The sequence below is a fragment of the Hyla sarda genome, unplaced genomic scaffold (genome assembly GCF_029499605.1).
Source record: "Hyla sarda isolate aHylSar1 unplaced genomic scaffold, aHylSar1.hap1 scaffold_38, whole genome shotgun sequence".
Taxonomy (NCBI): domain Eukaryota; kingdom Metazoa; phylum Chordata; class Amphibia; order Anura; family Hylidae; genus Hyla; species Hyla sarda.
This window is the reverse complement of record NW_026610399.1, coordinates 887625-909841: the sequence shown is the minus strand read 5'-3', so window position 1 is coordinate 909841 and position 22217 is coordinate 887625. Positions and strand designations below refer to the sequence as shown.

At 40.4% G+C, this 22217-nt stretch overlaps 2 protein-coding genes across 12 annotated transcripts in view; one reads left to right on the top strand and one right to left on the bottom strand.

The window, feature by feature from the left end:
- LOC130332584 (uncharacterized) overlaps positions 1 to 22217 on the bottom strand; it is a 79650-nt gene that overhangs the window by 25139 nt on the left and 32294 nt on the right. For 3 of the 11 annotated variants that reach the window (XM_056553751.1, XM_056553745.1, XM_056553746.1), the window contains exon 2: positions 4307 to 4378. The exons of 5 other annotated variants lie outside the window; for them this stretch is intronic. In XM_056553751.1, coding sequence (XP_056409726.1) covers positions 4307 to 4357 — 51 coding nt within the window. In that variant the 5' untranslated portion in view covers positions 4358 to 4378. Of the gene's footprint in view, positions 1 to 154; positions 456 to 4306; positions 4451 to 7292; positions 7391 to 22217 lie in introns of those variants that run through there. 3 more of the 11 variants (XM_056553749.1, XM_056553750.1, XM_056553753.1) reach the window with 3 other exon arrangements.
- LOC130332587 (histone H3) lies at positions 16314 to 16727 on the top strand. The gene has a single exon (XM_056553757.1). It carries the CDS (start codon positions 16317 to 16319, stop codon positions 16725 to 16727), a length of 411 nt encoding a protein of 136 aa, XP_056409732.1. The 5' UTR covers positions 16314 to 16316.

Sequence of the window (22217 nt, the reverse complement as noted above, 5' to 3'; positions counted from 1 at the left end):
GGATATATACTCCTGTCACTCCAGAGCTGCATTCAGAATTCTGCCCACTATCTCAACAGGACCTTGAACATCATAGTGAGTGCAGCTTTGGATGTGAATGGAGTAGAGGTCCAATCGTGTGCAGTTCAGGTGTATGTGCGGTGCGAACACTTACTACGGGGTTGGTGCCTCGGTAAATGAAGGTGTCTGATGTGAGATGAATGGTCCCTGCCGCCCCCTCTGGAGAAGTAATGGACTGTTCCACGTGTTAGCTCTGCCAAGATCGGCAAAAATGACAGAAGTAAAGCGACACGTCGTGCTCCCGGAGCTGCGTGCGTCATGTGACCGAGCAGAGTAATAAGGTTTATTCACCTGGATCCTACTCCTCATCCCGCTGCCAGACATCTCTATACAGATGGTACCGGGGAGCGACTGAGGTTTGGTGCCCAGGTTGATGGACAATGGGTACATGATGTCTGTGGTGGAGAACATTACCGTCACCCTGTGATCCGTAACTCAGAAAATAGAAATTGCGTTTTTTTTTTTAATTTATTTATTTATTTTATTTTTTATTAATTAATATTTTTATTTATTTATTATTTTATTTCACAAGTTGTCTTAAAGGGGTATTCCAGGGGAAAAAATTAATTAAATATCAATTGTCTCCAGAAAGTTAAACAGATTTGTAAATTACTTCTATTTAAAAAAAAATAAAAATTGTAATCCTTCCAGTAGTTATCAGCTGCTGAAGTTGAGTTCTTCTTTTCTTTCTGACAACAGTGCTTTCTGCTGACACCTCTGCTTGTCTCAGGAACTGTCCGAAGCATTAGAGGTTTGCTATGGGGATTTGCTCCTACTTTGGACAGTGCCTGAGGTGCCAGCACTATTGTCAGAAGGAAAATAACAACTCAACTTCAGCAGCTCAGAACTACTTAAAGGATCAACATTTTTTAATAGAAGTAATTTACAAATATGTTTAATTTTCTGAAGCCAGATTAAAAAAAAATATAAAAAAAATAAAAGTTTTTTTTTCATGGAATACCCTTTTAACTGTTTTTACTGCTGTCTATGGGGAGATGCAGCTGCACCTTCTGAACTCTATAGACACAACACTGACATCTAGTGGTCAGACTGAAAACTGCACTCTACGTTTTTCAGATCCTTAGCTATCTAAGGCTCCTTTTACCCTGCAAGAAGCAATGTCGGTAGAAGGGAAGTACAAGATGTATATGTCCGGTGTATGGTTATGATGGGTGCCCCCTAGTGGCATCTATCAAACATAGGGTCCAAAAGTAAAAGGACATATACTGTGCGGTACACTTTGTTTTGCCTCATCCAGCTCAATGGAATAGCACAGGGCTCTCAGTTATTGCATCCAGTAGAGCCCCCTGCATATGTCCCCGGCAGGTACACACACCTACCATATACCAAATGCTGCAAATACTATAGTAATCACAATAGTATCACTGATACAAAAGCTTTTCTTCAAAAAAGTGAGGTTTTCCATTTGACCACTAGATGCCAGTGTTGTACCAATAGGTGCAGGTGCAGTTTCTAGTAAGTTTTCTGCTTCCTTACTATCATTGCTTAATTTACAATGACACTGCTTATTACTGCTCTATAATGTCCCCCATGCTGCTGCTACTTCTAAGTGTATGTAAAAGAGAGAGGTAGGGAAGCAAAATCTTCATTGGCTAATGGAGCCTTATAGATATATTGAGGGTGTGCCCCAGAAGCCTGGGAGGTACACACACCAAGCATATACCAAATGCCACAAATAATGATACAATAGCTGGGAGTTGTAGTTTTTCAAAAGCTGGATGTATCTTGGTTGAGAAATATTGGTCTAATCAGCCCCCCGGGGTGACCTTTAGCACCAGCATTCTAATTAGATGACTAGGTGCAGTGATCAGACTTCACACCTATCTGCAAAGCCAGACGATTCATGGGAAATGTAGGCAGCATTAGAAAATCATTTCAGTAATGGAGTATGAGTCAGTATGGCTGAAAACCCCTATGCCTGCCATGTCAGCTAAAACAGGTAAGCACAAGGTATACACAAAAACCTTCCCAACGTCTTATTGCTCTAACATAAACGCAGATCGACTTCTTACATTCACAACAAATAAACAAATATGTTAATAAATAATTTGCACATCATTTTGAAGAGAAGAAATCCTAGACCGGGGCCCAGCTCTGACTCACAGAGAAAACAAAAATAAGTCTAAAAACACATTTCAATCTATACGAAAACTTAATTTGTAACTAAATAAACCTGTCACTTGGGCGATAGGAATTGTCAATTATTTTGTTACAAACTGAAGTTGTTACTATATTTACTGCTGTCTATGGGGAGATGAAGCGGCACCTGCCACACACTACTGGTGCAACACTGACATCTGGTGGTTAGAAGGAAAATCACACAAAGAAAAGCTATTGTATCATTATTTGTGGCATTTGGTATATGCTTGGTGTGTGTACCTCCCAGGCTCCTGGGGCACACCCTGGATATATCTATAAGGCTCCATTAGCCAATGGAGATTTTTCTACCCTACCTCTCTCTCTTACATACACTTAGAAATAGCAGCAGCATGGAGGACATTATAGAGCAGTAATAAGCAGTGTCACTATAAATTAAGCAATGATAGTAAGGAAGCAGAAAACTTACTAGAAACTGCAACTGCCACACACTATTGGTACAACACTGGCATCTAGTGGTCAAATGGAAAACCTCTCTCCTTTGAAGAAAAGCTTTTTGTATCAGTGATACTATTGTATCATTATTTGTGGTATTTGGTATATGCTTAGTGTGTGTACCTGCCAGGCTCCTGGGGCACACCCTCAATATGTCTATAAGACTATTAGACAATGGAAATTTTGCTCCCGTCCCTTTCTCTCTTACATACACTTAAAAGTAGCAGCAGCATGGAGGACATTATAGAGCAGTGCTAAGCAGTGTCATTGTAAATTCACCAATGGTAGTGAGGAAGCAGAACACTTACTAGAAGCTGCATCAACCTCTGTGTGTGTGTGCGTGTGTGTGTGTGTGTGTCAATTTCTCTATCTGCAGCTGTTCCCTCTCCCCCCCCCTTCCTTTACCATAGACATCTATTGGTCGCAGCTGTAACCTGATCCCTCAGTAAGTTGGTAATCATTCTTCAGCTACCTCATTTAATCAGTGAATTTAGAGTAGAAGAGAAGAGAACGAGGACTTTTTATACTCGTCACTTGCACAATTGATTTATACTGAAACTAAAATAGTTTTAAACGTAATAATGAAAAAAATAGTTTGATATGCAAATTGAACAAAAAACAATTCAAAACCCTCATTTATACATTGTGCGCCTTATTTTATACAAAAATCATCTAACATTTTTAGTTTCCTGCTAATACTGTTGTGTTGGGGGCTTACTTTTTGCAGGACAAGCTGTAAAACACTTTTTCATAATAACATTTTTGGGTACATAATACTTCAAGACTGAAAAAGTGTCCAAAAAAAAAAAAAAAAATCCAAAAAATGTTTATGAAAATATAAACAAACTACTTATATAATACAAATACTGCCCCCTTTCCTATTAATAATAATAATAATAATAATAATAATAACAAATATATATATATATATATATATATATATATATATATATATATATATATATATATATTTATATAAACAAACAAACATGTTTGGTATCACCATGTGTGGAATTGTCCAAACTATCAAAATGTGAAGTTAGTGACCCTAGACATTGAATGGCAAAAAACAAAAAAACAAAAAAAATATTAAATAAATAAATAAATAAATCTGATTTTTTTTTTTGTCACATCACATTCTAGAAAAAAAGTAGTGAACTATAAGAGGGAAAAAAAAAAGTCCCATCTAGACTAAAATGATACTAATGAGAAATACAGATTCCGATGCAAAAAAATAAAAAATAAAATAAATAAAAAGCCCTCAGGGGCTTTTAATTTAGTGCAAATGTAATTTAGTGCAAAAAAGTAGTACAGAATAGTAAATAAATAAAGCCATATATATATATATATATATATATATATATATTTATTTTTTTTTTTTTTATTAATTTTTTTACAGTAAAATAAAAAATGTCTTTACAAAACACAGTAGGTCCTGCAAAAATCAACCCTTATGTGGCTCTGTAGATCTATAGATGGAATAATAGGAAAACATGAAATTGCAAAAAATAAATAAATAAATAAAAAATATCCTGGGCCATTAAGGGATTAAGAAGGTTTATTGTTTTTACAGAACATTTTGCAGCAGATCGTAGGATTTTGGAATAATGTTTTTTTTTTTTTTTTTTCTTACCTCTGGGAGATCCTGGGCCTCTGGAGAATGTTGAGTATGAGGAGGGGGCATTGCTGCAGCTGTCACTGCCCTCTGGTGGATAAGAGAGGGAATTGCAGTTAAAACTTTTTTTTAGAAGTTCCATAAGTGACGTCAGCAAAAGATCTGAAAAGTAACGTAGTATGACAATATTTCCCAATCAATGTGCCTCCAGCTGTTGCAAAACTACAACTCCCAGAGCTCGAAGGGCTGGGCTATTTATGTAACTACCATTAATGTCAATTGGAGTTGCACAAAGTGCATAATTCGCCCGCTTCGGCTGTTTTTGGTTTCCTGCCCACCTTTAGCTGCTGCAAAAAGGCCAGAGGGGGCAATAAAGCCATAAGGGGGGGGGGGGGGGGGGGGGATAATAATACAACCTTCAATTATATGAACAGTAACAGCATTATATACATGCACTATATGGCACCATCATTTATATATATTTTATGTCAGTTTAAGGTATATATACATAGTATATGGCAGTGTTAATTATATCGAGGCAGATTACCAGATTTTTGCCGGCATTGTCCATCCTTTAGGGAAAAAAATATATATATATTTATTACCTCCGCCTTCATTCCGGCGCTGATCCCCCGTTTCCCCGTATACTCAGGAGTAACAAAGCTGTTAATGGGCTGAACAGGAGGGAGAACTGGGGATCAGCGTGGAAATGACGGCGGAGATAAATTCAAGTGTACAGAATATGGCGGTATTATTTATGTGTACAGAATATGGGGGTATTGTTTATGTGTACAGTATATGGGGGTATTGTTTATGTGTACAGTATATGGCGGTATTATTTATATGTACAGTATATGGGGGTATTGTTTATGTGTACAGTAAATAGCGGTGTTATTTATGTGTACAGTAAACAGTTGTATTATTTATCTAACTTTGGTGACATATTATAAGAATGTCTAATCTGTAATTTGATGCCTTTTGGAGATTTTTCCATCTTTCCTTGGCTTCTTTATGCACATTAATACAATTTTTTACCTGGGGTGCCCAAACTTCTGATCCCCACTGTATATGGCGGCATTATTTATGTATACAGTATATGGTGGCATTATTTATGTGTACAGTATACAGTGGTATTATTTATGTGTACAGTATATGACAGATATTATTTATGTGTACAGTATACAGTGTTATTATTTATATGTACAGTATACAGTGGTATTATTTATTTGTATAGTATATGGCAGTATTATTTATGTGTACAGTATATGGTGGTATTGTTTATGTGTACAGTATATGGCAGTGTAATTTATGTGTACAGTATATGGCAGTGTTATTATTTATATGTACAGTATACAGTGGTATTATTTATTTGTATAGTATATGGCAGTATTATTTATGTGTACAGTATACAGTGTTATTATTTATATGTACAGTATACAGTGGTATTATTTATGTGTACAGTATATGGTGGTGGTATTTATGTGTACAGTATATGGTGGTATTGTTTATGTGTACAGTATATGGCAGTGTAATTTATGTGTACAGTATATGGCAGTGTTATTTATGTGTACAATATAAGGCGGTGGTATTTATGTGTACAGTATATGGTGGTATTATTTATGTGCACAGTATATGGTGGTGGTATTTATGTATACAGTATACGGTGGTATTATTTATGTGTACAGTATACAGTGGCATTATTTATGTGTACAGTATATGGGGGTATTGTTTATGTGTACAGTATATGGTGGTGTTATTTATATGTACAGTACATGGTGGTATTGTTCATGTGTACAGCATATGGCGGTGTTATTTTTATGTACAGTACATGGTTGTATTATTTATGTGTACAGTATATGGCAGTGTTATTTATATGTACAGTATATGGTGCTATTGTTTATGTATACAGTATATGGTGGTGTTATTTATATGTACAGTATATGGTGGTATTGTTTATGTGTACAGTACATGGTGGTGTTATTTATGTGTACAGTATATGGCGGTGTTATTTATGTGTACAGCATATGGCGGTGTTATTTTTATGTACAGTACATGTTGGTATTATTTATGTGCATAGTATATGGCGGTGTTATTTATATGTACAGTATATGGTGGTATTATTTATGTATACAGTATATGGTGGTGTTATTTATATGTACAGTATATGGTGGTATTGTTTATGTGTACAGTATATGGTGGTATTGTTTATGTGTACAGTATATGGCTGTGTTATTTATATGTACAGTATACAGTGGTATTATTTTTGTGTACAGTATACACTGGTATTATGTATGTGTATAGTATATTGTGGTATTATTTATGTGTACAGTATACAATTGTATTATTTATGTGTATAGTATACGTTGGTATTATTTATGTGTACAGTATATGGCGGTATTATTTATGTGTACATTATATGGTGGTGTTATTTATATGTACAGTACATGGTGGTATTGTTTATGTGTACAGTATACAGTGGTATTATTTATGTGTACAGTATATGGCGGTATTATTTATGTGTACAGCATATGGCGGTGTTATTTTTATGTACAGTACATGGTGGTATTATTTATGTGTACAATATATGGCGGTGTTATTTATGTGTACAGTATATGGTGGTATTGTTTATGTATACAGTATATGGTGGTGTTATTTATATGTACAGTATACAGTGATATTATTTATTACTATATATGAAGGTGAAACAACCAATAAAATCTCAGGAATTATTTTATTCAGTCACAATCAATATTATTCAAGCCCCCTGAACAGATCCCCTCATGAGGCTCCATATACTTTTGTCCAGTGTTTCCCCGTCAGGCTGTCTCCAGCTATTACAAAACTACAACTCCCAGCATGCCCGGACAACCATAGGCTGTCCGGGCATGCTGGGAATTGTAGTTTTGCAACAGGCTCCGTAAGTCTATGGTGGTTAATCTACTCCGCTGATCTACATATTGTATCTAAGCTTTGTCTTTTTTGCTAATATGATTCCAATATTTACCTCCTCCTTATGTGTTTGCCGGCGTCTTATCCCAGGAGTGTGCGCTGCAGATCAGCATACAAACAAGATGGTTGTCATGGTGATGGGAGCGGAGCCCTGCCTTAATACAATGGAGACCATCCTGCTGAACAATCAGGGAGCTGAGACTGCCAGAGGCACAGAAGGGCTGTGTGTGATACTGCTGAGCTGTGTATCTAAGCTTATGATGTGTGATACTGCTGAGCTGTGTATCTAAGCTTACGATGTGTGATACTGCTGAGCTGTGTATCTAAGCTTATGATGTGTGATACTGCTGAGTTGTGTATCTAAGCTTATGATGTGTGATACTGCTGAGCTGTGTATCTAAGCTTACGATGTGTGATACTGCTGAGCTGTGTATCTAAGCTTATGATGTGTGATACTGCTGAGCTGTGTATCTAAGCTTACGATGTGTGATACTGCTGAGCTGTGTATCTAAGCTTATGATGTGTGATACTGCTGAGCAGTGTATCTAAGCTTATGATGTGTGATACTGCTGAGCCGTGTATCTAAGCTTATGATGTGATACTGCTGAGCCGTGTATCTAAGCTTATGATGTGATACTGCTGAGCTGTGTATCTAATCTTATGATGTGTGATACTGCTGAGCTGTGTGTCTAAGCTTACGATGTGTGATACTGCTGAGCTGTGTATCTAAGCTTATGATGTGTGATACTGCTGATCTGTGTATCTAAGCTTATGATGTGATACTGCTGATCTGTGTATCTAAGCTTATGATGTGATACTGCTGAGCTGTGTATCTAAGCTTATGATGTGTGATACTGCTGAGCAGTGTATCTAAGCTTATGATGTGAGATACTACTGAGCTGTGTATCTAAGCTTATGATGTGTGATACTGCTGAGCTGTGTATCTAAGCTTATGATGTGTGATACTGCTGAGCTGTGTATCTAAGCTTATGATGTGTGATACTGCTGAGCTGTGTATCTAAGCTTATGATGTGATACTGCTGAGCTGTGTATCTAAGCTTACGATGTGTGATACTGCTGAGCTGTGTATCTAAGCTTATGATGTGTGATACTGCTGAGCTGTGTATCTAAGCTTATGATGTGTGATACTGCTGAGCTGTGTATCTAAGCTTATGATGTGTGATACTGCTAAGCTGTGTATCTAAGCTTAAGATGTGTGATACTGCTGAGCTGTGTATCTAAGCTTACGATGTGTGATACTGCTGAGCTGTGTATCTAAGCTTATGATGTGTGATACTGCTGAGCTGTGTATCTAAGCTTATGATGTGTGATACTGCTAAGCTGTGTATCTAAGCTTATGATGTGTGATACTGCTGAGCTGTGTATCTAAGCTTATGATATGATACTGCTGAGCTGTGTATCTAAGCTTATGATGTGTGATACTGCTGAGCTGTGTATCTAAGCTTATGATGTGAGATACTACTGAGCTGTGTATCAAAGCTTATGATGTGTGATACTGCTGAGCTGTGTATCTAAGCTTATGGATTGATACTTCTGAGCTGTGTATCTAAGCTTATGATGTGTGATAGTGCTGAGCTGTGTATATAAGCTTATGATGTGTGATACTGCTGAGCTGTGTATCTAAGCTTATGATGTGTGACACCACTGAGCTGTGTATCTAAGCTTATGATGTGTGATACTAATGAGCTATGTATCTAAGCTTATGATGTGTGATACTGCTGAGCTGTGTATCTAAGCTTATGATGTGATACTGCTGAGCCATGTATCTAAGCTTATGAGGTGTGATACTGCTGAGCTGTGTATCTAAGCTTATGATGTGATACTGCTGAGCTGTGTATCTAAGCTTACGATGTGTGATACTGCTGAGCTATGTATCTAAGCTTATGATGTGTGATACTGCTGAGCTGTGTATCTAAGCTTATGATGTGTGATACTGCTGAGCTGTGTATCTAAGCTTATGATGTGTGACACCACTGAGCTGTGTATCTAAGCTTATGATGTGTGATACTAATGAGCTATGTATCTAAGCTTATGATGTGTGATACTGCTGAGCTGTGTATCTAAGCTTATGATGTGATACTGCTGAGCCATGTATCTAAGCTTATGAGGTGTGATACTGCTGAGCTGTGTATCTAAGCCTATGATGTGATACTGCTGAGCTGTGTATCTAAGCTTACGATGTGTGATACTGCTGAGCTATGTATCTAAGCTTATGATGTGTGATACTGCTGAGCTGTGTATCTAAGCTTATGATGTGAGATACTACTGAGCTGTGTATCTAAGCTTATGATGTGATACTGCTGAGCTGTGTATCTAAGCTTATGATGTGATACTGCTGAGCTGTGTATCTAAGCTTATGATGTGATACTGCTGAATTGTGTATCTAAGCTTATGATGTGATACTGCTGAGCTGTGTATCTAAGCTTATGATGTGAGATACTACTGAGCTGTGTATCTAAGCTTATGATGTGATACTGCTGAGCTGTGTATCTAAGCTTATGATGTGTGATACTGCTGAGCTGTGTATCTAAGCTTATGATGTGATATTGCTGAGCTGTGTATCTAAGCTTACGATGTGTGATACTGCTGAACTATGTATCTAAGCTTATGATGTGTGATACTGCTGAGCTGTGTATCTAAGCTTATGATGTGATACTGCTGAGCTGTGTATCTAAGCTTATGATGTGATACTGCTGAGCTGTGTATCTAAGCTTATGATGTGTGATACTGCTGAACTGTGTATCTAAGCTTATGATGTGTGATACTGCTGAGCTGTGTATCTAAGCTTATGATGTGAGATACTACTGAGCTGTGTATCGAAGCTTATGATGTGTGATACTGCTGAGCTGTGTATCTAAGCTTATGATGTGATACTGCTGAGCTGTGTATCTAAGCTTATGATGTGTGATACTGCTGAGCTGTGTATATAAGCTTATGATGTGTGATACTGCTGAGCTGTGTATCTAAGCTTATGATGTGTGATACTGCTGAGCTGTATATCTAAGCTTATGATGTGTGATACTACTGAGCTGTGTATCTAAGCTTATGATGTGTGATACTGCTGAGCTGTGTATCTAAGCTTATGATGTGAGATACTACTGAGCTGTGTATCTAAGCTTATGATGTGTGATACTGCTGAGCTGTGTATCTAAGCGTATGATGTGTGATACTGTTTGTTGAGCTGTGTATCTAAGTTTATGATGTGAGATATTGCTGAGCTGTGTATCTAAGCTTATGATGTGTGATACTGCTGAGCTGTGTATCTAAGCTTATGATGTGATACTGCTGAGCCATGTATCTAAGCTTATGAGGTGTGATACTGCTGAGCTGTGTATCTAAATTTATGATGTGATACTGCTGAGCTGTGTATCTAAGCTTACGATGTGTGATACTGCTGAGCTATGTATCTAAGCTTATGATGTGTGATACTGCTGAGCTGTGTATCTAAGCTTATGATGTGAGATACTACTGAGCTGTGTATCTAAGCTTATGATGTGATACTGCTGAGCTGTGTATCTAAGCTTATGATGTGTGATACTGCTGAGCTGTGTATCTAAGCTTATGATGTGATACTGCTGAGCTGTGTATCTAAGCTTATGATGTGAGATACTACTGAGCTGTGTATCTAAGCTTATGATGTGTGATACTGCTGAGCTGTGTATCTAAGCTTATGATGTGAGATACTACTGAGCTGTGTATCTAAGCTTATGATGTGTGATACTGCTGAGCTGTGTATCTAAGCGTATGATGTGTGATACTGTTTGTTGAGCTGTGTATCTAAGTTTATGATGTGAGATATTGCTGAGCTGTGTATCTAAGCTTATGATGTGTGATACTGCTGAGCTGTGTATCTAAGCTTATGATGTGATACTGCTGAGCCATGTATCTAAGCTTATGAGGTGTGATACTGCTGAGCTGTGTATCTAAGCTTATGATGTGATACTGCTGAGCTGTGTATCTAAGCTTACGATGTGTGATACTGCTGAGCTATGTATCTAAGCTTATGATGTGTGATACTGCTGAGCTGTGTATCTAAGCTTATGATGTGAGATACTACTGAGCTGTGTATCTAAGCTTATGATGTGATACTGCTGAGCTGTGTATCTAAGCTTATGATGTGTGATACTGCTGAGCTGTGTATCTAAGCTTATGATGTGATACTGCTGAGCTGTGTATCTAAGCTTATGATGTGATACTGCTGAGCTGTGTATCTAAGCTTATGATGTGAAACTGCTGAGCTGTGTATCTAAGCTTATGATGTGAGATACTACTGAGCTGTGTATCTAAGCTTATGATGTGATACTGCTGAGCTGTGTATCTAAGCTTATGATGTGTGATACTGCTGAGCTGTGTATCTAAGCTTATGATGTGATATTGCTGAGCTGTGTATCTAAGCTTACGATGTGTGATACTGCTGAACTATGTATCTAAGCTTATGATGTCTGATACTGCTGAGCTTTGTATCTAAGCTTATGATGTGATACTGCTGAGCTGTGTATCTAAGCTTATGATGTGATACTGCTGAGCTGTGTATCTAAGCTTATGATGTGTGATACTGCTGAACTGTGTATCTAAGCTTATGATGTGTGATACTGCTGAGCTGTGTATCTAAGCTTATGATGTGAGATACTACTGAGCTGTGTATCGAAGCTTATGATGTGTGATACTGCTGAGCTGTGTATCTAAGCTTATGATGTGATACTGCTGAGCTGTGTATCTAAGCTTATGATGTGTGATACTGCTGAGCTGTGTATATAAGCTTATGATGTGTGATACTGCTGAGCTGTGTATCTAAGCTTATGATGTGTGATACTGCTGAGCTGTATATCTAAGCTTATGATGTGTGATACTACTGAGCTGTGTATCTAAGCTTATGATGTGTGATACTGCTGAGCTGTGTATCTAAGCTTATGATGTGAGATACTACTGAGCTGTGTATCTAAGCTTATGATGTGTGATACTGCTGAGCTGTGTATCTAAGCGTATGATGTGTGATACTGTTTGTTGAGCTGTGTATCTAAGTTTATGATGTGAGATATTGCTGAGCTGTGTATCTAAGCTTATGATGTGTGATACTGTCTGCTCAGCTGTGTATCTAAGTTTATGATGTGTGATACTGTCTGTTGAGCTGTGTATCTAAGTTTATGATGTAAGATATTGCTGAGCTGTGTATCTAAGCTTATGATGTGTGATACTGTCTGCTGAGCTGTGAATCTAACCTTATGATGTGTGATAATATCTGCTGAGTTGATGTATCTAAGCCTATGATGTGCAATACTGCCTGCTGAGCTGATTTATCTAAGCCTATTTTATGTTACTGTCTGCTGAGCTGTGTATCTAAGCATATGATGTGTGATACTGTCCGCTGAGCTGTGTATCTAAGCCTACAGTGTGTGATTCTGTCTGTTGAGCTGTGTATCTAAGCCTATAATGTGTGATACTGTCTGCTGAACTGTGTATGTAAGCTTATGATGTGTGATATGGCTGAGCTGTGTATCTAAGCCTATGATGTGTGATACTATCTGATTAGCTGTGTATCTAAGCCTATTTTGGATGTCTAAGATGGGGGGGGGGGGTCCTCAGGAGATCAGGTCCTCAGTAGGATGTTGTCATCTGAATATTACAGCTGGACAAGTATTTTCAATGGGAAATTCAGATATTCAGACATTAGCGGGTAAAGATAAGATTAGAGAGATAGATAGATAAATAAATAGATATGAGATAGATAGATAGATAGATAGATAGATATGAGATAGATAAATATATATGATATAGATAGATGTGAGATAGATAGATATGAGATAGATAAATAGATGTGATATAAATAGATATGATATAGATAGATATGAGATAGATAGATATGAGATAGATAGATATGAGATAGATAAATAGATATGATATAGATAGATATGATATAGATAGATATGAGATAGATATGAGATAGATAGATATGAGATAGATAGATAGATATGAGATAGATATGAGATAGATAGATAGATATGAGATAGATAGATAGATATGAGATAGATAGATATGAGATAGATAGATAGATAGATAGATATGAGATAGATAGATATGATATAGATAGATATGAGATAGATAGATATGAGATAGATAGATAGATAGATAGATAGATAGATAGATAGATAGATAGATAGATATGAAATAGATAGATATGAGATAGATAGATATGAGATAGATAGATAGATATGAGATAGATAGATATGAAATAGATAGATATGAGATAGATAGATAGATATGAGATAGATAGATATGAAATAGATAGATATGAGATAGATAGATATGAGATAGATAGATATGAAATAGATAGATATGAGATAGATAGATATAAGATAGATAGATAGATAGATATGATATAGAAAGATATGAGATAGATAGATAGATAGATAGATAGATAGATAGATAGATAGATATGAGATAGATACATAGATAGATAGATATACATTAGTAGAAGTCCGCAGCACACAATCCGAATGAGTGAAAAAAAAGTGTAGTTTATTCCATAAACAGGTGAAAGTTACAGCGACGTTTCAACCAGCTCTCCTGATGCTTGAGAAAGACCAGGAGAGCTGGTTGAACCGTCGCTGTAACTTTCACCTGTTTATGGAATAAAACTTCACTTTTTTTTCACTCATTCGGATTGTGTGCTGCGGACTTCTATTAATGTATATCACAGATAGGACCATTGACCAGGGTCCGGCTCTGCGTGCACCGCTACTTCCTTTTTTTGGGGTGCTGTTTCCCTTGGATTATAGATAGATAGATAGATAGAAAAATCCAAGCTTGAGCAGCACCTCCGTATAAATATAGAGGGTTTCACATTTTCCCCTTATGTTTTGGTTTGCGTTCACACTATCTATTATTCACATAATATTTGCCCTTCTGCTTGCCTTGCCCTAAGATGGCGACAGTACTCCTCACCCCGTTTATCAGTTTGGCCGATAGTATCGACTGATATTCACAATTTTTGACATTATTGTTATCGGCAATTACCTTGCCGATATGCCGATAATGTGGTTGGCATTATTATGGGGCACTGTGGTTGGCATTATTATGGGGCACTGTGGGTGGCATTATTATGGGGCACTGTGGTTGGCATTATTATGGGGCACTGTGGGTGGCATTATTATGGGGCACTGTGGGTGGCATTATTATGGGGCACTGTGGGTGGCATTATTATGGGGCACTGTGGTTGGCATTATTATGGGGCACTGTGGTTGGCATTATTATGGGGCACTGTGGTTGGCATTATTATGGGGCACTGTGGTTGGCATTATTATGGGGCACTGTGGTTGGCATTATTATGGGGCACTGTGGTTGGCATTATTATGGGGCACTGTGGTTGGCATTATTATGGGGCACTGTGGTTGGCATTATTATGGGGCACTGTGGTTGGCATTATTATGGGGCACTGTGGGTGGCATTATTATGGGGCACTGTGACTGGGATGTTATGGGGGTTGACCCTAATGTGAAGGTGCTATAGCTGACACCTATGTGGTCTCTGTGGCTCGTACTGTAATGTGCTTTTAATGACCAGCTATGTAAGAAATATATATAAAATAAATACAACTGTCAGTGTCAGCAGTCATCATGTGTTCTATTCACATAGTATCTTTTTTTTAATATATATATATATATATATATATATATATATATATATATATATTTTTTTTTTTTTTGGTACCCTAGGAAATTTTATTAGAAAAGGTATCTCCATTACATTTTTGGATTGCTCGGCTACTTTCACACTGTGAGTATTCATCCATTATTAAAGGGGTATTCTAGTTTTTTTTTTCTTCTTTAATGAACTGGTGCCAGAAAGTTAAACAGATTTGTAAATTACTTCTATTACAAAATCTTTATCCTTCCTGTTCTTTTTAGCAGCTGTATGCTACAGAGGAAATTCTGTTCTTTCTGAAATTTTTTTTGTCTTGTCCACAGTGCTCTCTGCTGACACCTCTGTCCATATCAGGAACTGTCCAGAGCAGGAGAAAATCTCCATAGCAAACCTATGCTGCTCTGGACAGTTCCTGACACGGACAGAGGTGTCAGCAGAGAGCACTGTGGACAAGACAGAAAAGACATTCAAAATGAAAATAATTTCCTCGGTGGCATAAAGCTGCTAAAAAGTACTGGAATGTTAAAAAAAAATGAAATAGAAGTAATTTACAAATCTGTTTATAAGTCAACTGGTGCAAGGAAGTTAAAGACCTATAAAAAATATTTTCCACCGGAATACCCCTTTAAACATCCATTTTATGTGAACAGCTGAATAACGTCCGTCATAACCCCTGGGATATATAGAGGATATAATACAGTGATATAAATCCTTTCTATATTATCATCACTTTATTATATTTTATCAATCCCAATACATCTGCCTTTACTAGTTCTAGATCCCCTTATGAACACTCAGCTGAGTCTGTTCTGTAACCAACCATAGTTGTATCTTTCTGTAACACTTGTAGGGTCAGCGCTTGGGGGAAATATAAATAGTTACAAATCGGCAACAAAAAGATTATAAATCTCTCCACCAGGTGTCACTATTGTAACACATTGTAGATCCTGTGTATAAACTATAAGGATTTACACTGCTGTGATAAATGACGCCCTAAGGATAGACGGGATTATGGCAATTATTAATATACCAGATATTTGGGGATAAATGTAACCCTTTGGGTAATAGGTTGTGTACATATTATTTCCCCCATCCTGAGGGTTAGTTTGCTGCATAGTTTTATTACTATATAAAGTCATGCAGTCCCGAATAGAGTCTGATTGCCTGCCGCTCCCCTATATTCAGTGTGAACACCCGAAATGGGGAAGGGCCGAATAGGGCGAGGATGGGTCCTGCCTCTTTCTAACAAAGAACAATTGTTGACGTCACATGTATTTTGGCGGGCTCATTGGTTGTAAGAATCAGCCAATGGGATGCAGGGGTGGGGTTTACATGAGCCAATGGTGATGAGACCAGGAGTATAAATATTCCGCTCTTTCCTCTCTTCCCATCACTTCTCCGCTGTGTACGTAGAATCATGGCCAGGACCAAGCAGACCGCTCGTAAATCCACCGGAGGGAAAGCTCCCCGCAAACAGCTGGCTACCAAGGCCGCCAGGAAGAGCGCTCCCGCCACTGGCGGAGTGAAGAAGCCTCACCGCTACCGTCCAGGTACAGTGGCTCTCCGTGAGATCCGCCGCTACCAGAAGTCCACTGAGCTGCTGATCCGGAAGCTCCCCTTCCAGCGCCTGGTGAGGGAGATCGCCCAGGACTTCAAGACCGATCTTCGCTTCCAGAGCTCGGCGGTCATGGCCCTGCAGGAGGCCAGCGAGGCTTATCTGGTGGGACTCTTTGAGGACACCAATCTGTGCGCCATCCATGCCAAGAGGGTCACCATCATGCCCAAAGACATCCAGCTGGCCCGCAGGATCCGTGGGGAGCGAGCTTAGATCTGCCCGAGACCCGCATACAACACAAAGGCTCTTTTCAGAGCCACCAAATTATCTATAGAACGAGCTGATTCCTTATCCTCTCCATTGTTCTGCTCCTATATTCCGTCTGTTCTCATAAGCAGGATCCCGGGATTGTTCTCTGCAGTTAACCCTCTCAGTGCTGAGTTCAGTTACTATAGTGATGAAGATCGTGTCCTCTGCAGTGTAATGCGCCTGTGTGTGATCGGTGCTGCTGGCTTCAGTCTCCCGACACTTGGGATCGTAATTGGTGCATAGAGGGGAAACGAGCGGGCACTAAAGGGTTAACTCTAGGCGGAGTTATAGACCCGAATGTTCGCTCATTGGATGATCACCGCAGTTGACTATTTTGAAATTCCCGCTCTTCTTCTGGTCGTTTCTCCCTTTGTCTCGTCCTCTTCCCTGTACACGTGACTACATTCCTCTGGTTTCTGTAAATAGGAAGAAAAAGGCTGCGGAGGGGAAACTGTTGGGGCCGATCAGGGGGATTCTAGTGAGGCTGATGCGGTAGGAGAGAGGACACTGTGTCCGGGGCTGACATCACAATGGTGGGTGTATACGGGGTCTTCCCTGCAGAGTATATAGAGGAGCCGCGTCCCTGTCCTATTCCAGACCTGAGACCGAGACAGCGGGAGGGTGATCGGTGTATGAGTGGGAGCGCTGTGCGGTTATCTATACCAGACTTTTACTTATAATTCATGACTAGAATTAATTTCCAAAGATTATAACCAACGGCAGCTGTGCGAGCATTGCGCATAGGATTAGGATCTTTATTGGTGGCATACACGAGAATGAGGGGGATCTCTCCATTGTTATCGGGTCTGGAGGAAGCGGGAAATTCAAACCCTGAACGTCCTGTGATCAGCCAATGTGTGAGTGTGGAAAGGGGCATTAATAAATTATCATTGACCCATCGGGATTTATATAGAATTAATGCTGCCTATGAGCGGAGAAATACCGATACTGTGGTGTCCTCCCTGCTGTGTAGAGTCGGGCTCGGGTCCTTTGTCATTTCATTGTAGTAAACATGCCGCTAAAGGGTTAACAATCAGCCGTGTGCGCGGTCCCGATTACAATGGAGAGATCTCCCCGAGATGTAGAGGCTGATTCTGTGGCTGACTACTACCCTCATCCTCCTTGTTTCTCTATTGTCCCCTCCCAGTCAGTGCACAAAGATTATAGCAGCAGGATGAGTGTCTCATAATAAACCCCAGCGATTCCGATCAATAGATTCCCCGATCAGTGAATGAGAATTTATTGATCGTGGAGAGACGACGTGTGGGCACAGGAGAATATACACCCTGCAGTCAGGGAGAACCGCAGCCGCCGCTCTGATCTCACCCGATCCCGGAGCAGAATATATATAGTATCAATAGACTGTACTGACAGAATAGCGGCCACATAGACAGAAGAGAATACGGGGAATACAGACAGGAGAAGCTCCAGCTCTATTATAGACAATGTGGGTGGCTCTTAGAAGAGCCTTTGGGGTGACAGCAGGAGGCGGAGCAGGTTACTTGGCGCTGGTGTACTTGGTGACGGCCTTGGTGCCCTCGGACACGGCGTGCTTGGCCAGCTCTCCAGGCAGCAGCAGGCGCACGGCGGTCTGGATCTCCCGGGAGGTGATGGTGGAGCGCTTGTTGTAGTGAGCCAGGCGGGAGGCTTCCCCTGCGATGCGCTCAAAGATATCATTCACAAAGGAGTTCATGATGCCCATGGCCTTGGAGGAGATGCCGGTGTCAGGGTGGACCTGCTTGAGCACCTTGTACACGTAGATGGCATAGCTTTCCTTCCTGGTCTTCCTCCGCTTCTTGCCGTCCTTCTTCTGAGTCTTGGTCACGGCTTTCTTGGAGCCTTTCTTGGGCGCTGGAGCAGACTTGGCGGGATCAGGCATGATGATCAGTCACAATACTTCTTCACTAGAACAGAGAGAGAATAATGATGCTTCCTCCTCCCACCGCAGCCGTATTTATAGGCAGCCCATGCAAATGAGAAATGCTGTCTGCTCGCTGTTCTACTGGAGGAGCAAATCATGTGACCTGTGGGAGCGTCCTAAACCACGCCCTGGGAATTATTTATTGGTCAAGTCTCGTCACCATTGGCCGGATTCAAATCTACCCAATCACAGGAGCCGGAGGGCGGAGCTGAAACCTATAAAAGGCAGCAGAAGGAAAATAATAGTTACATCTCGGAGAGGATTCTCTTGAACATTTGGGATTCACTTACCATTATGTCTGGACGCGGCAAACAAGGAGGGAAGGTTCGGGCTAAGGCAAAGACCCGCTCATCCCGGGCAGGACTCCAGTTCCCCGTCGGTCGTGTGCACAGGCTTCTCCGCAAAGGGAACTATGCCGAGAGGGTGGGCGCCGGTGCTCCCGTGTACCTGGCCGCTGTGCTGGAGTATTTAACCGCTGAGATCCTGGAATTGGCCGGTAATGCCGCCCGGGACAACAAGAAGACCCGCATCATCCCCCGTCACCTGCAGCTGGCCGTGCGCAATGACGAGGAGCTGAACAAGCTGCTGGGAGGGGTGACCATCGCCCAGGGAGGCGTCCTGCCCAACATCCAGGCCGTGCTGCTGCCCAAGAAGACCGAGAGCAGCAAAGCGGCAAAGAGCAAGTGATCACCGCTTATCCCAGACCCATCCTGAACACCAAAGGCTCTTCTAAGAGCCGCCCACATTGTCTACTACAGAGCTGGCACCGCTGATCTCGGGTGTGAAAGGGATCTGCACTGATTGATCTGTTATGGGGTGGATAAGAACATTCTGCACATCTGTATCTGTCACATCAGGGATGAATTAGCTGCTATTTGAGGGGTTAATACTCTTCCATAGTGTGAATATAAGTTTCCATAGGATTTTTCTCACAATGTAATTTACGGATCCTCCAAAACTGACTGGACCGCAGTGTAGAGATGGCGCCCCCTATACTGTAACCTCCTGAACACATCGGATCTCCAGCCGATCAGGGGTCAGCGCTTCTCCATCGCTGGTTACATATAGATCCCGGCACTCGCTGTATACAGTGCCCGGGAATAATCGCCCCAGAGCCGGCCGGTCCTGACACCTTATTATCTGGAGACACTGAGCGCTTTGTATCCGGCTACAAAACCGTTGGTTATTTTCCCGCTCATTCCACGATTGTCGCTGTTTGTCTGTATAAATAAACAGGAAACAAAATAAATATAATAAAACGAGGGAAGTTATAGTAAAGTAGATGCGCTCAGCTAGTTCACTTTATTAGTGAGTAAAAAATATTTATAAAAACAAAAGTAATCTCGGGGCCTTTTGGCTACTAGTATTATTAGATAAATGGAAATCACAGAAAAACTAAATAGTTAAGGGGTTAACAAGTAAAACCGACATCAGTGAAGTAATTCTGAGCTCTGTTATAAAAAGTAACAATCCTGTTAGTTGTAACAATGTAACGAACGAGACATGAAAATGTCTGAATATTACAGAAAATAAACGTAATAAAACATCGTTGTATGCTCCGGATATCGCACTGTGTGTATGCCACCAATAAAGATCCTAATCCTATGCGCAATGCTCGCACAGCTGCCGTTGGTTATAATCTTTGGAAATTAATTCTAGTCATGAATTATAAGTAAAAGTCTGGTGTAGATAACCGCACAGCGCTCCCACTCATACACCGATCACCCTCCCGCTGTCTCGGTCTCAGCTTGTGAATAAACCGGCCGTGCATGGAAGCCTGAAGGGGAGAGATCGGTGGTGTCCAGGTGCGGTCTGGATGTTCCCAGTGATAATACTGGAGTAGAGTCCTCGCTAAAGAGTTAATGATTGAAAGTTGTCACAATCTTGTTTTTTGCGCAAATAATGATTTTCCAGTTGTGTGGTGACATAGATGGGGGTAACCAGACGCATTTCAGTGGTTTAGATTATTATCTATTGTAACCAATAATACTACTAGCCCTGTGACTACTTTTATGCTTCATGATAAATGTTTTATTCTCTTTTTTTGCATCTTTCCTCGTTTTATTGGTATTAGTTTTAATGTTCCATCTTGATTTTTTTTTTTTCATATTTTAATTATTTTACTTTCAGAAGATTCATCCAAGGCTTTTCTATAGTTAACGCTATATTCACACAGACACGCGTTATATCCAGATCGGGAAGGATTTCATCAATGACGGGCCCTGGAATCTCTCCCCCCACTAAGACTTCATCAGGTCTAAATACACGGTGATCGCTGACAGGTAAAATAGATTGTAAAACAACCGCACGTTCAGTGTTCACACTGGGCGATCTTTTCCAGTAATTTAATACATAGAACAATAAAATGGTATCAAAAATACTTTCCCCGCCGCCTCCTCTTCAGGAGAAGGTGTCAGGCTGCTGGGGGAGGCTGCAGGATGTGATCGGTATCAGGTCTGGAATAGGACAGGGACGCGGCTCCTCTATATACTCTGCAGGGAAGACCCCGTATACACCCACCATTGTGATGTCAGCCCCGGACATAGTGTCCTCTCTCCTTCTACCGCAAAGGCCTCAATAGAATCCCCCTGATCGGCCCCTAACAGTTTCCCCTCCGCCGCCTTTTTCTTCCTATTTACAGAAACCAGAGGAATGTAGTCACGTGTACAGGGAAGAGGACGAGACAAAGGGAGAAACGACCAGAAGAAGAGCGGGGATTTCAAAATAGTCAACTGCGGTGATCATCCAATGAGCGAACATTCGGGTCTATAACTCCGCCTAGAGTTAACCCTTCAGTGTCCTCTGCACCAATTACGGTCACAGGTGTCGGGAGACTGAAGCCAGCAGCACCGATCACACAGGCGCATTACACTGCAGAGGACACGATCTACATCACTATAGTAACTGAACTCAGCACTGAGAGGGTTAACTGCAGAGAACAATCCCGGGATCCTGCTTATGAGAACAGGCGGAATATATATATACAATATACTTGGGTGTGAACAGCTCCATTAACCTACAGGTGTTATAGAGTGAAGGCTTATTTGTCCAGATAGCGGGATATAGATAATTGTTACCCGGATATTATCAGGAGATCTGCATCTTCTATAACACGGACTCTTTAGGGAGGTAATGACTGATATGGTGGGGAGGGAAGTAATGTAATCTGGAGAAGATGAGTGTAGATTGTAACAGTAACTAGAATCACGGAGGAAGATGAGGGCAGTAGTCAGAACATTCAGAGGAGATCCCCCGGAGCAGATAGAGGGAAACACCGATAGACTGATCAGGTGCAGAGATTATGGCAGAAAAGGGAAAAACAAACACCGCAACCACAAGAGCAAAACACCGATCACACAACCTCTCAGTACAGAAGACACAAGGAATTATAGCCTTTCCATAGAACATGTGGGCGGCTCTGAGAAGAGCCTTTGGGTTGATGAGATGGAGCCGAGTAGAAGCAGAATTAACCTCCGAAGCCGTAGAGAGTGCGGCCCTGGCGCTTGAGGGCGTACACCACGTCCATAGCGGTG